At 38.0% G+C, this 16,756-nt stretch overlaps 1 protein-coding gene across 1 annotated transcript in view; it reads left to right on the plus strand.

Annotated features, from left to right (window-relative positions):
- Positions 1 to 4,105: 4,105 nt before the first annotated feature.
- Positions 4,106 to 16,756, plus strand: part of DPP6 (dipeptidyl-peptidase 6) — a gene marked incomplete at its 5' end in the record, with an annotated part of 142,397 nt that continues 129,746 nt past the window's right edge. Inside the window, 2 exons of the mRNA XM_008939511.1 lie at positions 4,106 to 4,200; positions 6,953 to 7,027. Of these exons, the coding sequence (XP_008937759.1) occupies positions 4,106 to 4,200; positions 6,953 to 7,027 (170 nt within the window). The remainder of the gene's footprint in view (positions 4,201 to 6,952; positions 7,028 to 16,756) is intronic.

Below are 16,756 nucleotides of genomic sequence, written 5' to 3' on the forward strand. Positions count from 1 at the left end.
CTTCCAATCCCTGACATTCTGTGATTCAAAGAAGTTGGGTGACTGACTCTGAAAATACATCATTGGTCTTGGGTTTTCTGATTTCACACATTCTGCTTTGCAGGTCTTCAAAAATTTCTGCCAAGTCTTCCCCATTCCTCTCCGCTGACTATACAGCCCCAAGGTGGCTCTGTTATTTCTAGTAATCACTGCTTCTTGTAATCAGTCACTTTTGTGACTGTCTGTGTCTACACTCACAGACATGTAATGTCTTCTATCAACCCAACAAATTTCCTGGAAGTTGAAAGAGGGGGAGGAGTTGGTGAAGTGAACTCTGCTGTTGAAGAAATGGAATAAATGGCTTTATGCCTGAAAGTTACAATTTTCAGCATCATTTACACTGAACACCAGCCCAAAGAAAGGCAGGTATAAAAAATGAGATGCAGTGATGACCTTTATCAGCTGTGGTGACAACTATAAATCAGGCTGCAAATTCTCATCAGCTCGGTGGACAGAATTCATTACAGACAGAGGCTGCTGCATTGCTTTTTGTCTTTGATGGAGGTATGTCCCATTTAAATAAATGCTCTTGCACTGGAACAAATCACACACTTCAAAACAGAAGTCCAGGAATATTTTTCATTGATTCTTTTGAGGACTAAGATAATGCAACTTAAAAAGCAGCTAAACCCCACAGTGTGTTGGTTGGGATATAATGCAGATCAATTTGTTCTTCTCTTAAGCAGGCCAATTTTCTGTCCTTTAATTCAGACACTGTGTTGATGGCTTGTATTGAATATAATAGCAAGATATACAGCCCTAACAGATCAGCACTGCGTCATTTATTCTTTCTTATTCATACCAGAAGTACATGCAGGGGATTAGCACCTGATTTTAAACTTGTTAGACTTTTACAAATAATGGGAAAGTCTTTCATCTTCTGCTTCTAACTATGGAGCAACTTTTATGTAATCAACATGAAGTTTTACAGTTTATTAACAATTCATGGTTTTTTGGAGCATAGGGAGCAATAAAAGTTCATCAGCAATGTCGTTACAGGCAGTCATGTAACTTCCATCAGCTCATACAGTGCTCAAGGAGAAGGTACCAAATATTAACAGCCCCACAGACTCATTAGAATAATAAGCTACTTTACCTATGTACTGAACTTTGAGCTGAGTTTCATTGCTAGGGTTTTCTTTCTGTAATTAGGAAGCATCCTGAGAGGCTTACAGTTATCCAAGTGCTTTGCTGACTGCTTTTCAGATGGGATTTTTCTCTCTGGAACTTAGTATGAAATTGGAAAGCATTCTGTGTTGCTGATATAGGGTAATCATTAAAGCAGTAATCTTTTTTAAAGTGTCTGATGATTAGGTAATATTCTGTCTTTCAGTTTATTTATTCCTGTTATTTCTGGAATAACTGAAAATAAGAATTTGGAGTGTATGCTTTCCTCATATAACACCTGATGCTTCAGCCATAATGGCCTAAGGATATAAAGGCAAGGTAGGTAGGAAGCATTGATGCTTTTTGTTGTATCATTTCCTAAAGTGTTGGTATAAGGGCATTTCTTAAGGATCTAGATGCAGAAGGTGGAAGTTTTAACTTGTAAATGATTCAGTGCTGGATCAGACCCCAGAGATTGACTCTTCTGGTGTCTGGCTTGGAACCAAGAGCAAATGCAAGGGAAAATTTTAGAAAGCAGGTGAGTTGCTCAAGATGATAATTCAGGATATGGTTCTAGTCCCTTGTAATCACAGGTTTAAGGGCTTTCTGAAAAGAGTCTTCCCTTAAGACCCATAATCTTTGATGGATTTTTCTTCCATTTTTCTATTCTTGTTTGGACTCCCATGCAGTCCTGGCACTCACTCTGCTCTGGGACTGTGACTTCCACAGCTTGTTTACCTTCTGCGTGAAGAAATAATCCGTTTTATTTGTATTGAATTTGTCACTGGCTGGTGTCATTTAGTGCCTCGTAATATTTATTTTGGAAAATGCAGGAAACAAGAATTCATTATTTATCTTCTCCATGCCATTTATGACGTTCTTAACTTCTGCCCCAGTTCTGTTCAGTCAGTTCTTTCCCAGGTTTAAGAATCTTTGTTCAGTCATAAATTGTGTGAAGCAATATTTTATGTCCTGAATATAACCAGGTATGCTCTATGAAAATGCCATGCCCTTGGACTACATTCCAGAACTAATGACAAAATTTTAATACTGTCAAATCCGAACGGGAATTCTCTTAATTATTCTTATCTCAAATGCAAGTCTTAATCTAATTCAAATTGTGCATTTTTTATTCAGGACTGAAGGTGTTGATAAAATATATTCCATAATTAAAAGAAAGGAATGCTGTGAGAACTTCGCCTGAGTGTGAAGGGCTGCTGTTGTGATTTGGACACTGAGAATCTTAAGTCTCTAAAATCATAGAATCACAGGATGGTTTGCATTGGAAGGGACCTCAGATATGTCTAGTTCCAACCTCCCTGCCGTAGGCAGGGACACCTTCCACCAGACCAGCTTGCTCAAAGCCCCATCTGACCTGGACCTCCAGGGTTGGGGCATCCACAACTTCTCTGCACAGCCTGTTCCAGTTGTTTGGAGGGGATCATCTATATTGAAGGAACAGTTTGGCCTCACAGAATCTGATTCATCCCAATCTCAGGAAAGATTTTTAGTTCCTATGTTTACATGTGAAACTGTGATATGTAGGAGATGAGTGGTTTTATTGATAGTAATAAACACAGTGTAGAAGCTTTTTCACTCCACTTTCAGAGCATTTTACACAGATGGTAAATGGCTGTGATTGTCATCACCTGCTTGGAAATAAAAGAAGACCAAAACATGGACAAGGGCAGATGGTAGATCTGTACACCAGAGCTTTGAAAGAACTTGGTCTCTGGATCCAGTGTTTTCTTCAGCAGGTTACCCTGAGCTGAGCAGTGCACATCTGTTTGTGGTTCCAATGAGTTGGGTCTATGCTTTTATGAAGCCTGTCAGACTCACCTTTGACTCATCTAAGAACATCCATGGATAATGTTTAACCATTCTTATGTCCCTAACACTTGTGGGATGCACCATGGTAGTCATACTGGGGTAGTCTTACTGAAGGTAGGTGTTGAAGACTTGTTTCTCTAGCTGGAACTGGAAGCAGAGGTTTGGTAGGAACCATCAGTTCTCAATCTTAGTTTAGCCAGGCTGGGAAAAAAAAGATCAGTAACACTACTCCTGTGTCACGAAGAGCTGCTGAATCTTTTATTAGAATTGTGCTTGGGACTTATGTTTTATATTTTGCCTGTGGGGCCGTGCATGTAAGCACTGATCAGACTTGAACTTAAGTTTATGACATCTGACGAAGTCACAGCTCTTTATTGTTGTAATGTTTTTTCATCCTGAGCCTTTGACCTGCCACCCAACCCTCATTTGGAGTCTCTTTCATACATCTTTCCATCTTTCTGTTAAGTACATTTTGAGCTTTGAGAACTGGAGACTGTCTCCTGCCAGTGCAGCAGCCACCATGGGGAATTCTTGTCGTTGTGCAGATGCCCTGAATGCTGGGGTAATCCTGAAGTGTGATAGAAACAATCTAATTTGTCTTGTTCTGTATGAAAATGGCAATTTCTTCACATGCATCTCTGTCTGGTGTTACTTTGCGGGAGAAATGGCAGGGCTGGAAGATGTGCACAATATCAGGTCCCAGAATCTGCTGTGTTAGAGGATGACTTACTTTTAGCTTTCAGGGACTTTCTAGGCATCTGGCTTATTATACTTCTACAGAGACAGAGGATCCTGGAAACCTTAAGCATAAGGAGTGTGTTTTGATCTTGTTTTTTTCTACACTAACAATACAGCCAGCGGTGTACATACATTCAGAACAGGTCACCCTCTTGCATTCAGCTCTGGGAAATTGTGACAGAAGAAACATGTGACAAACACTAACCATGTTGTTTAGTGACTATCTTGAAAGCCACCTTAACATCACAGCAATGGCTACATTTAAAAAAATTAATCTGTTTTCTTTGGAGGGAAGTTCCCAGCGGTACTTTTGGTTCAAGTCTATAATCAGGTTCTACACAAATGGAGAATTTCAGATTTCCTTAATGTTTTTTTCTTTTCCTCCTTGCAGATAACGAATTCATTTATAGAAACCCGAATGGCACAGTAATTCTGAGGAATGTTGAAACTAACCATTCAACAATTTTAATAGAAAACAAAAAAATTGTAAGTATTTTCTATAATGAGTAGCAGAATTTCACAGTTCTCTTCTGTTTGGATCAGCACAGCAGAAAATGACTTGGGTTTCAACTCTGTGTATTGTCAAGGAGAAGCAATACACCACTAGTACTATGGGCTATGCAATGACTGGTATATGAAATTGAACTTCAGCTTTTGTTATTATGCAAGCTCACTTTCATACTACAGAAAAGTATCAAAAAGATCTTTGAAGCTAGTCTTGCATATCATATATAATTGAAAGATGCATAATTCTTTGCTTTGCATGCTTAATAAAAGAAGCCAATTGATATAATTTCCTGTCTATTGGTAGCATTCTCCACAGTCCTTCATGCAAATACTTATTTTTTTAATTGAAATCTGCTGATTTTTCTTGCCTAATAGCTGAAATGTAATTTCAGTTTTGCTAATGAATAATGTTGATGAATGGAAGTGGAGTTGCATTTGAAAGAAACTCTAAGAAATTATTGGGGAAAGAAGTTAGTAGGTGACTATTAAAATGAATAAAAAGAAAATAAATTCACAGCTGACACAGAGTATTATTTACTATAATAAAAGTGTTCCATAACATTGTTTTTTTGTAGTAGATGAAGCCAGAATTGTGGCAGAAGTTAATACATTAAATGTCAGAGTGTTTTCAATATTTCCTGTAAGAAGTTAATTTCCGAGGTAAAATACACTTACGTTTGCTCCAACAATGAGATATGAATCATGTCATCCTGATAAAATTGTAGCTTAGGCAGTATTTTCCCAAGGTTTTGGTTAGATTGAGGTGGGTTTGTTCTACTGTACCATTACAAAACTACAAAAGCAGAAGATGGCTAGCAGAGACTTTTCTTAATGACCCAAGATGTGCAGAAAACATCTTTAGAAACTCAAAATCTAGAAGTCTGCAATAAAACTATAAAACCACGTTCCAAGTTGATTTTATTTTGCAGTATATGACTCATAAAAAGCTCATGTACAGTATTAATTCTTTTTTTAATGAGACGAAGAATTTATCACTGAATTATTACTGCAGGACCCAACCTTAAATTCAGCATGCTGCCATTTAACCTTCAACCTCTGCTACATCACACAAGCAATCCTCCTTTACCAGAGCATAACCTCTTTCTTTACAGTTCTGTTGAAGGTCAAGGAATAGGCTGGCTTCATTTAATGTCAAGATCCATTGAAGTCAAACAGCTTCCATTTGGCCTCTGTTTAGTCCCCTGGTTTTTAAGTTTTGCCATTTGTAAGAAAAACAGTGTTACAAGATAATCCTACTTAGTCATGCTATGGCCTCCCTGCTGCCTGTTCTACCCTTGCTCCTCTGCTCTGTCAGTAAATATATTTGCAGAATGTCACCTCCACATTAATCCAAAAAGTCCCAATAAATCTGTAGAACATCACCTCCACAATAATCCAAAAACTCCCAATACAAGACCTGCCATTAGACCTCATCCAGGCACATTGACTTTGTTCTCTTCCATCACGGCCATGGGTCAGAAAAACTTTTGCTACCTTGACATATTTTTCTTTCTCCATGTTACTAATATAACAGTAAATAAAATCTGTTTTCATACTGACACTGCTGGCTCTCACTGTCCCCTGGTACTCCCATCCTGATCCATTCTGGCCTGTCAGCTCATTAGGTTGTCCAGAAAGGTGGTAGGTACCCCATCCCTGGAAACATTCAAGGTCAGGTTGGACAGGGCTCTGAGCAACCTCACCTAGTTAAAGATGTCCCTGCTCACTGCAGAGGGGTTGGACTAAGTGACCTTCAAAGGTCCCTTCCCACAGGAACCATCCTGTAATGCTCTGATCAGTCCCTGCTGCTGTCGGCTGTCCCCTGGATTCTCTGTGCACCACCTCCAGCCTCGCTGGCCTTGGGGATGGCTCTCCCAGTGGAATGCTGTGTATTTCCCTGCAGCCCAAATTCCCCGTTCCATTGTGCTCCACGAGAATCTCTCAAGGACCTATATCTAATTTGTTAGCTGAGAAGGTGAGTTTTAAAAGATAGTGGGTGAGCGACTTGTTAATGGCACCTCACTTTGACCTTGGTGCCATGTGTGCCAGAAATGTATTCTATGGAAACACACTGGAAAGGAGAAACACCTGCACTATGCAAATGATAAGTGGAGCAGGGAAAAGGTAATTCCTGACAAGTCTGAGATATTTTGGCATCTCTTTTTGTTCTTAAGACATACACTTCAGCGTTTTGCAGAACCCAGGCAGCATCCACCTGAGAAGCTCTATCACCAGAGCATCCCAAAGACTTTTTTAACTGGGGAAAATTAGATGCTTGTCTTCAGTGTTGTGTTAATTGGGAGAGGTAGTGTTGTCTCATTATACTAATTTGCTCCAGCAGGTATTTACTGTTTGTAATCTCCTGCACTTCAGCCAGTGACTGCAGGGAATGAGAGGGAATTAATAATACTACATTTATCAGAGTTCTCTACTACGTGCTGCCCACAGCTGCCCCACCAGCCACTGTGCAGTAAGTTTGTAAGGAAAATTCTGGCTTTCTGAGATAGCTGCCTGCTCTGAGTCACAATGCAGTTATACTTTCTCTTATGGGAGCATATGAGTTCCCACATAACATTTCTGGGTTTTGAAAAGAGATGTGATGTATTATTTTTCAAGACATTAGTCTGGCAGTATTCTTCATCATTCGAAAGATAGTCACGATAATAGGTTCTGGATGTCATTGGCTTGAAAAGTGAAAAATATTTATTTCAATGTTTGGTTTATTTTCTAGGTCTCCTTAAAGGCTATTCGGTACGAAGTATCACCTGACCGGGAATATGCACTTTTTGCTTTTAATGTTGAACCAGTAAGTAAACAGATTTGATTTCCAAATACATAGCCATTGGCAAGCTTGATTTTTTTGTTTTGGTTTGTTTTTTTTTTGTTTTTTTTTTTTTTTTTGGTTGTTGTTGTTTGTTTGTTTGTTTTTTCTTTTCTTTTTTTTTCTTTAATTTGTCAAATAAAAGATGATATTTGAAATTAATTGCTTCCTATAAAACAAAGAAAACCCTTTGCTTAGATATTCTGAGAGCGTGTCATGCTGCCATCTAGTAGAGGAGAAAGGTATAAATTACACCACAGAGGAAACACTGTTGTTGCCAGGATTTTATGGTCTTTTGGAGGGGGATTGTAAGGACATGTCTTTGCTACAAGGATTTCTGTTCCTTTTCTGTGATTTTTTTTTTTCCTGTGGTGCCTTTTCAGACTCACTATAAATTTCTTCTCCAGAACAAAAAGCAACTGTCAGTGTCTCCCACAACTGAAATAATACATTAATTATGGTGCCACCGTTCCCAGTGCTGCAGTTAGAGTTGAGCTATCACTTTCATTATAAATCCTTTTCTTCTGAGAGCTAGGTATAAATCATTTGTAAGAAATCACCATTGGGTTACCACTAAAATTTAGATTAGGGTGAATTTTCTAAAAAACTTCAAAGGAGAAAATTGTAATGAGCCATTTTTAAATAATAGCTAAAGAATCAAATGCATGGAAAGCAGTCCTTCAGCATGAATAATATTTATTTTCTTTTTAAATTCTGCTGGTATAAGACCTGAAATATTTGAATAATAGCTATGCTGTACTACTTGGATAAACTATAAGCCCTATACATTTTGTTTCCATAATCTGGAATTGCACCAATTCCTCAAAATGAAAATAATTCATTCACCAGCGCCTGCAATTCTTCTTCCATAAAACAAATCCAGTTACAGCTGCTAACCAAAGGAAATTTGTTGGTCTTTTGTGTAGTAGAGGTTGTGGCTCTGTTGCTTATCTTATTTTTCTGCTGTCATCTTTGGCGTTATTCCTGACACACAGTGGTTTAAAAGTCAGGAGAACCATGCCTGGTGTTAGAAAAAAAGTCAAATAAAACTGTATCAGAAACTTTTAGGGGTAACTCCTAAATACTTTTTAGTTTGGAAATCACTGCTGGTGCAGCTTCACTTACCTAAAGCATAGCAGAGTTCTAGATGGAGATGAATGTGGAAGTGTTAAGTTAAATCTAAATATGGGGAAGACAGGCTAATAGCCACTCAAGCAAGCAAAGCCTGTGCCTAAAATTGCCCCAGCCTTATGTGCCAGAGATGTTTTGTAAAATTCAGTTCTTTTAGTGGAGATTGGCCTTTGGCTGTGGAAGCCCTGTGCTGACACTGCTCAGATGGATTGTGCAAGCTGGAAGAGCCCTGAGGAGAGAGGGCTTCCTCAGTTCCTCTGAGAACAAGAGAAAAATTTCTGTAATAAAAATTATAATGAGAGGGGGGAAAAAAAATCATTCCTAAAAAGCGGTAACAAGAAATTCACTCTCAACATTTATTCACCCAAAGGACTGCACACTCAGATTTGCAAAAAGCAGTTACAGGGCTTTTGCAGCCCAGACTTGTGTTCAACCTGCAGAGGAATGCTTGATGTAGGCAATGGAGGAGGATGAGTGGGATGGGGATAGAAAGGAAGATAGGCTTATGATGGCAAGAGTTCCTGAAATAGTACTCTTCTGAAAGAAAACCAAACAGAAATAAACCCCCTCCTTTTTCCTTTAAGATCTGTGTTTATAAAGGCTACAAAGATTTTTTTGTTTTAGAAGGGTATTAATAGAGGGGTAGTAAGATTGTAAGATTCACTCTTGAATATTACTTCCTTAAGCTATGACGGGTGGATCTGTGTTTATTAAAGTTGCAATAACTGTTAAATTACTTATTCAGCTTTCTTCTCACTTGGTATGCAGACTCTGGCTACAAATATTTGCATGTCAGTTAGCTTTTCACATTTTCTGCATTTTAAACTGTATACTTGGACAAAATTCAAGTTACGTTGTTTTCTGCAATACAAGAAATTGATTAGCAAAGCCTTGGGCAGTTGTCCTTGTTGCAAAGTCAAAATGAAATTTCTGGAAATTTATTGTCAAAGGGGGTTTATTTAAAGTTTAATTCAATATATACTTCCAAAAAAGTATTGTGAAACTATATTGTGTTCTCTTTTTATAGGACTCAGAAAGTCCTGCTTCATTTTTTGCCATTCAAAAATGTGACCTACAGCTTTTTAATTGTGAATATAGGTGTTTTCATCCCTTTTTTACACTATACAATTGTTCTGTATTTACAGAATATGTGTATAATACCTTAATACACATTATATTAATTAATCATGTATCTGAATTCTAATATAAATGGCTTCAGCCTCTATTTTTAATACAAGATAGGAATAATAATAAAAAGAGAAAAGCATAGTGTCATTCCAATTAAGGGAAATATTTTTAAGAAAAATGCTACAAAGTCATTTCCTGCCAATAATAGCTTTCTTCTATGATTTCTGTATTTATTTATACAGAGTCATCTTTGCTCAGTGTTGGTCTGGGTAATAGTACTAACACCCACACTGGAATAACACAGCCCTGAACTGGCAGGCACCTGTTTTGCAAAGATATTGAGGCAACTAATGTGTGTTTTGCTGTTGTATCACTTCATCATCTTAGAGGATGATAAATTAAAGCATGTTCCTTAAAATTTCTCCCAGGAAGCTTGGCAGGCAGTTGTGAGACTGGTGTGGGTTACACTGTGGCTAGCCAGGCTGTCAGCTTTCATTCTAAATGCTTTTTTTTTTTTGCAGTGCTTATATTTACAGAAGTTTAATCTTTTGGGCAGCAATATTCTGGGTAAGCCTTGTGCTAATAGGGAGCTTCTCTAACCTTGAACACAGAAGATTTGCTCTTTTTCTGGAAAGGTCATGAGGAAGGCACCAGGCTTCTTTCTCTTTAGAATATTCTTTCTTTATAGGGTGAAATTTTCAGAAAGCATTTGGGAATAAATACACGCATAGAGAAACTTGGATTTCAGATAATTTTTACACAAGTGTATGGGGCTCTGTCTGTGGAGTTCAGTAGCCCCAGATAAACTGGCAAATCAGGATTCAGCCACAGCATCTCAGCAGAAAGCATGCATAGGGTCAAGGCTGTCTCTGGTGGTGTCAGGTCAATTTGTGGGTCTCTGTGCTCTCCAAAAGGGATTTCCTAAATAGCCAGGCGACAAACCACCTCTTAAATTCCATAGTGTTTCTGCAGCTGGGAGAGTGATGGGGTAAGAAAAATGATGAGGAACCAAGCCCCACAGGCTTGTGTGGCTTTCTGTGGTAGTCAGAGTTAACCAGTGGAGTTTGTGTAATGGTGATAAAAGAAATAGAGGAAAGTAAGTGAGATTTTCCTGAGTGACATGTTGAGACATTAAATAGAGAATATTTAATGGCCTTTATTATGAATAGCTGTTGTTGCAAGGCAAGAGGGGAGATAAAGTGGCTAAGATTCTTCTCAAAGCTCTTTGTTCTTCATTGCCAATTTACCAGTCCATTACTGTGTTTGAGCTAGTTAAGACCAATAACACAGTGGAAATCCTGGTTGATTAATACCAACCAAACTGCTAAGTCTTCTGAACAACAGCTAGGACTTAGAGACTTTTATAGCTGATATACAACAGACGCTATTACCTATTTCCTGTTAAAGGAATGCATTTTTATAATGCTGAAAGCTGCAAAGAATTAATCACCGTTGTAATTAGAACAGGCCCAACTATTTTATTTTTTTTTTTAGTAGTTCATGTGGTGTGTTTAGTCTTTCTTTCCTCCTTGCCTGTTGCCATAGATCTTCCTGGGAGCAGTTGGACCTGAGAGAACTCAGAAAGACCCAGTCCAAACCCTGGGCTTTGTATTTAGAGTGTGAATGAAGAGAAAAGGATGATTTATAGAAAGCAGCATATTATTACTGTTGTTGCTGCTATTTTTTACTACGTGTCCAAGTCTGGTTGGTATGTGGAATTAACAGTTTTTTTTTGCTTATGGCTCCAATTAAAATAATGTAATGCCTGTTATTTCCAAAATACTAATGGGTATAAATATTAATGAAAACTCACAACATCCTTTTGAGTTAGGTAAGCACTACTATTATGATAAATATGCCTCTGAAAATTAGACACTGTCATATCTATCATTAGTAATACTGTTAATACCATAGCTATGATATTTATTACTTAATTGAAATGGATTTACCAATGCTAGAAATAGGTTTGCATAAATCTGTGTTCTTTCCATGGCAATAAATATATTTCAAATTTACTTTTTCCATTTTTTCCAACAACACCCGATGTTGTTTCCACTAGCAGTGAAAATGTAGAATGATCAACTATGTAACGTGGTCATGGTTAGAACTTTTGTACCATAAAATAATGCCACATAGGTTAGTGTTTTGTTTCATTTTTGATGTTTGTTGTAAACCAATAGAAATTTTGAGCAGAGCATTTTGAGGGGAAAAAGCTTATGTTTATAGTTTTCATATCCTTTTTTTCATACGAACCCAGTTTTGAATCTTTGTTGCTCATAAGCCAGAAGGCCTCCTCCATTGGAAAGCTGCACAGTAAAAATTCTTTAATATAAGAGTGATGGATCATTGGAATGGGCTGCCTAGAAGAGGTAGTGGAGTCCCCAAACCTGGAGTCATTCAGGGTCAGGCTTGATAGAGCCCTGGGTGACCTGACCTAGGTAAAGATGTCCCTGCTTGTGTAGGGAGTTTGGACCAGATGACCTCTAGAGGTCCCTTCCAGCCTAAAACATTCTATGATTCTATGACTGAAAGTGGGGCCACATTTTTTCTCCTCCTTCTTACATCATGTTCTTCCAGCATGTTTTGAGCCATATTATTTCAGCAGCCAAGATCAGTAGAGCAAATATCCTTGTTTAATAATGTGCTTTTTGTCCTATTTGTAGTGATAAGGAGAACAGAAGTACTCCAGCTACATTTACATAACAAAAGCTAAGGCTTGTGTGTCCAGAAGTGTTGTATTAACAAGAAAGTACTGAGAATACAGGGGAGGTTAATTTTCTGGGTGATAGTTTACTTTAGCTGCTGCTTCAGCTTCAAATCCATTATTTGACAAAATTTAGAGGCAATCATATATTTTAAAAGGAGGTTGTTGTGGGTTTTTTTTAATTATGACTCTGGTCTACTTAAAAGACCCTTTGTGAAAGACTGCCTGTCTTTTCAAATCTCAAACCCACCATGAATAAATTCCCTAATCTGCCATTTTAAATGCAGCCTGAACAGCAACAAGATAGACAAAAGATGGTTTTCAAAGGCATCAGAGAAGGTTGATTCAAAAATGTTTCTGCACTTCCATTTGCTTCTCTGTCAGACCTAGAGGTGTGCAGCTCACCCAGAACACCAGCACTTCACAGTCACCTTGCATTACGTAAACCAGAGCAGTTAATAAAGTCTGAGCAGCTGGGAGATTTTCCTTCCAAATCCCGGATTTTCCTACCAAATTTCCTGCCTCAATTCAGGCAGAAGTAGCAATATCTCTGTCAGACGTACTGATGTGTTGAGTTTTTCTGCCATGTGTTGGTATCAGTAATTGGTTCAGCCTAATTAATATTGTATCTCCGCGGTAGCACAGAGAGAGAGGAAAGTTTGCCACACAACCCTAAAGGGATTTATGGGTTTTCAAAGCTCTATTACAGCATTGTGCAAACACTGTCTTCTCAGGTGTCCTTAGTTGTGCCTTCAACAGCAGAGCACTTTTAATGCCAGTTTTTTTTTTCTGCTGCACATGCTTACGAAATTAAAAATACTTGCTATGGGAGGGTGGATACACGTTTTAATTGAGTAAATGTTATCGGGTGGTGGGAATATTAGTTTTTACTGCTCAGCATTCATTGTTCTGTCTAATTTCTGTTGCATGGTATGTTTAGAATACAGAATTTTTGGGCACTGGCACAGGATGGTGGAACAATAATTAGTAACAAGTTTAATCCTGGAGCTCCCTTTTAAAGAAAACTACAGAAACTAATTTCACATTAATAACTTTAAGGACAAATTTTGGACTAACACAGAGGAAGAAAAGAGGTCAAGCCTATTGTTTGTTTAATTTGTTTTGGAGGAATCTCATAGTTCATTTCAAATCCCAACAAAGCTCCAGCAGAAAACATGCTCCTTTATGGAGCCTGAATGGTTTTTCGGTTTTGGCAGCAACCTTCTGCTTTGGCATAGTGCAGTTTAACTGCAGAAAAAATTTCACCTTAAACAAGGAGTTAGAGTGGGGTTAAGCACCCAAATGAATGAACTGCAGGGACATTTTGTAGTTAAGTTCCTTGGGCCACGGAATAAGGAGTTCCTAGCTAAAATTAAAGGTCTGTCGTTATAACTCGGGGTATAAGCAGCAATAAAAAATGCAGAGTGAAATGACACATCCCAAATCTGCATACTTCTTTATTTTCCATTCTTAATAAATAGAAAATAATAGGCAATGAATCTCAGCATAGAGTTGTGTGTGGGTGGAGCCTTCTTGTCTTTATTATCCATGGAAAATGTGTTTGCACCCCTCAGATAAAAGGACTGGGTGCTCACTCCAACTGAGTATGTCCTCAGCAGGTACTTGAGGAGTGGGATCATCTCAGCATTGAAGGACTGGTGGGGCCCCTGCATTTATTGTGGGTAGCCACTATGGCTATTTGTAGCCTGCAGCTCTTTCCTGGAATGGTAAAGCCACATTGGGATCCCAGTTTTTTAGCTCTGTTGCTCCCTGTTATTGGGGGATGTTTTCAGCAAGAAGCTTGTGCTTTTGAAATTATGATCTAGCTGCTTTCATAAAGTACAATAAGATGTTTGCCTGCAAAGCTCTGCCCAGCTGGTCTTCCTGCAGTCCTTAGTCCTCCCCATTCCAGTGTTGCTAATGCATGCTACCTCTATAGCAATGGTTTCAGTTAAACATCTCTAAATCTCAATTTTTTTACTGAGTCTCCATTCCAGGGAGTGTTGTTTAGTGTGCTTATTGCAACAAAATACTACCCGCATGAAATGAAGAGCATTAAAAACAGTATGCTGACTTCAGGTGCTGTGCCACCTCTGAGCTTTAACTATTTTCTATTAAAAACAAAGGAATAACTCTTGTTGTTCTTCCAATAATGTTGATAAATGGAGTTAGGATTAAACTTTAAGCCTCCTGATTTAGAGCTGGGAGACAAATTGCAGAGACATGATTGAGTGCAAAAATAACGTTTCAAACTAAGCTGGATGGTCTTGCTCATGTAGCAGAGGCCAAGAAACTGTATCCTACATTTATTCACAGGCACAGATACATATCAGTAAACTGAAAAGCAAATCCACAGTTCCAGAGGAGGCTAGAGTAATATTGAAAGTGAGAAATAATTAGCCTGTCATGCAAGAGTACATAGGTATATTATCTATCAGTATCAGCTATCAGCAGTCCTCCTCTGTAAATATTTTCTTTAGCAAATGAGATTTTCATCAAACAGAGAAGGGAAAATAAAAAGACTCAAGTCAAAACACTATGAAACAAAAATAACCAATTTTTCTTTTCTTGGATAAGATTACATTTCTCATTCTGCTTCCTTTTCTGAGTGTATAGATGAACTAACTTGGACAGACTGGGAGAGATTAATGTTCTGTCAAAATTCACAAAACATCTTGAAAAGAATCTGCAATCTATTTTTGAATAAAACATAGGTAAGGTAATTGTACAAGGTCTCCTAGATAGTCAAAATCAGATAGTTGGCAGTGAAATCATTTCAGTTTTCTTTCTTGCACTCATATGGGAATCCATCTTAGTGAAACACAGGAGAACTTTCTTTGCTTTAAGACAAAAGAAAGAAATGTAGCTATATGAAAAAATAGAAAAAAATAAAATAGAACTTAATAAAGAACAAGATTCCATGTAGCATACAAAGGCTTCAGAATTATATTAGAGATGAGTTCCTGTTTTTAGCAAAATTTTGCTTTCTACATTTTTTTAGGGACAATAAATATCCCATTTTATGTCGGATTGTGGTAAGTATAGAGAGTTATTTTAAAATGTTAAGAAAATAAATATATTAAGAATAGGCTGCAAAATGGGAAAACAACAGTGATTTAAAAGGCATTAGAAAGCAAAATCAGAAAGAATTTAATTCTGGTGTCTATGCAGAAACATAGGAAGCAGACCCAGGCTCCAGGAGTTTAAATCTCATTTCCAGTTTATTTATTCTTAATCACTGAAATAGGAAAAAAAAAAAAAAAATGTAGTGCCCTCTTCTGGAAAACTAGATCTTACTATACAGAGCATCCCAGTGAAATTCCTGTACTCAGAAATGCAAATACTCTGATGCAGGTGTTCTCCTCTTTTGCTGAGTTACATGCCTAACTCCAAAGAGTGTGCAGCTCTGTATTTATCCCAAACAACTGCCTTTTGTCTCTTCAGCTGCATTCAGAATTCTGTTTTTACCAGAGTTATGTAAAAACCCAGTAATTAATGTTCCTCCTTGGGCAGCTAATGCAACAGATTTGAAAATGGAATCTTCTGTTCACTTCTCCAAGAAAGCTTTCTTGAGCAGGGAGATGAACCACAGGGCTTTAGTCAGGTCTCTAAAATTGTGAGCCCTCAGGTTTTTGTGTGCTAGAGTGGAAGGGTACCTGCACAGCAGTGCTGCTGTGAAGAGTTGTGCAGCAGGCAAAGAGCAGGGGATGCTCTCTGTTTCTTCCTGTCCTGTTTAGTCTCCCTCCACTTTCTGAAGAGTTGCCCATGATCACCACAGTCCCTTCGCCCCTTGGAAGATGTCCACAGAATCACAAGAATAGCACACAAAATGTCCCACTGTCTCATATGTGATTTCAGTTTATTTTCCCTTATGTCAGAAAATAGAAATGTCACCTCTGGTGAATTAGATCCATGTGTGCGTCAAGATACAGCTCTCAGTCTTCTGATCTCCTATGGAACTGGAAAATGAATCTTTCACTGAATAGAGAGAGGATTTGGGACCAAAGTCCCTGGCATATACCTCACTACTTTCATTCTCCTTTCACATCCACTTCAGTGCTCTTAAACTGCTGCTCTCTAATGCTTTTTGAAGATGTCATCTTTCTTGTCTTGAATTCCTTTCTTTGAGACTTCTAAGAATGCCCTGAGCCTATGGCCATCAGAAAAGATTTCAATGACAGTGTTAACTTCTTTTTAGTATTCACCTTCTCAACTGTTAAACAATTTTTATATGCTGAGTAAATTTTAATAGAATGAACATATGCTGTACTTCTGTAGTTGCTAATTTCTGCCACTAAAGTGAATTATGTAAAAGTGAATAAATTAATTAGATATACTAAGCATTCAGCCCATTTTCATGGCTTCGTTCGCACATAATTGCTATAAAGCTGCACCGTTTGCACTGTAAACGTCACAAAAAAAGAGGGTTTTAGAAGCTTTCCACATTCGGTCTGCTCAGCTCAATAAGTGTTTCATTTTAAGACAGCATTATCTAATGTTTTGTTAAAAGTATTGATTATTAAGCACTGATTTCTCATGCTGTCATTCAGCCCTTGGACTTCTAACTCCAAAGTCAGTGAAGGTGAGTGTCAGTCAAGTGAATGTAGATGAGAACAATGTAAACTCCCCATCTATGTCATCTACCCTGGGCTGCCTTTATAATCAGTGTGCTCCAGGGTTTAAATCTGAGGCTAACACAGACACCAAAGCCTGGTCAGAGGAATCATACCCCAAACAGGCTTTGGGCACTA

This window comes from Merops nubicus, unplaced genomic scaffold (assembly GCF_000691845.1).
Source record: "Merops nubicus isolate BGI_N331 unplaced genomic scaffold, ASM69184v1 scaffold3874, whole genome shotgun sequence".
Taxonomy (NCBI): domain Eukaryota; kingdom Metazoa; phylum Chordata; class Aves; order Coraciiformes; family Meropidae; genus Merops; species Merops nubicus.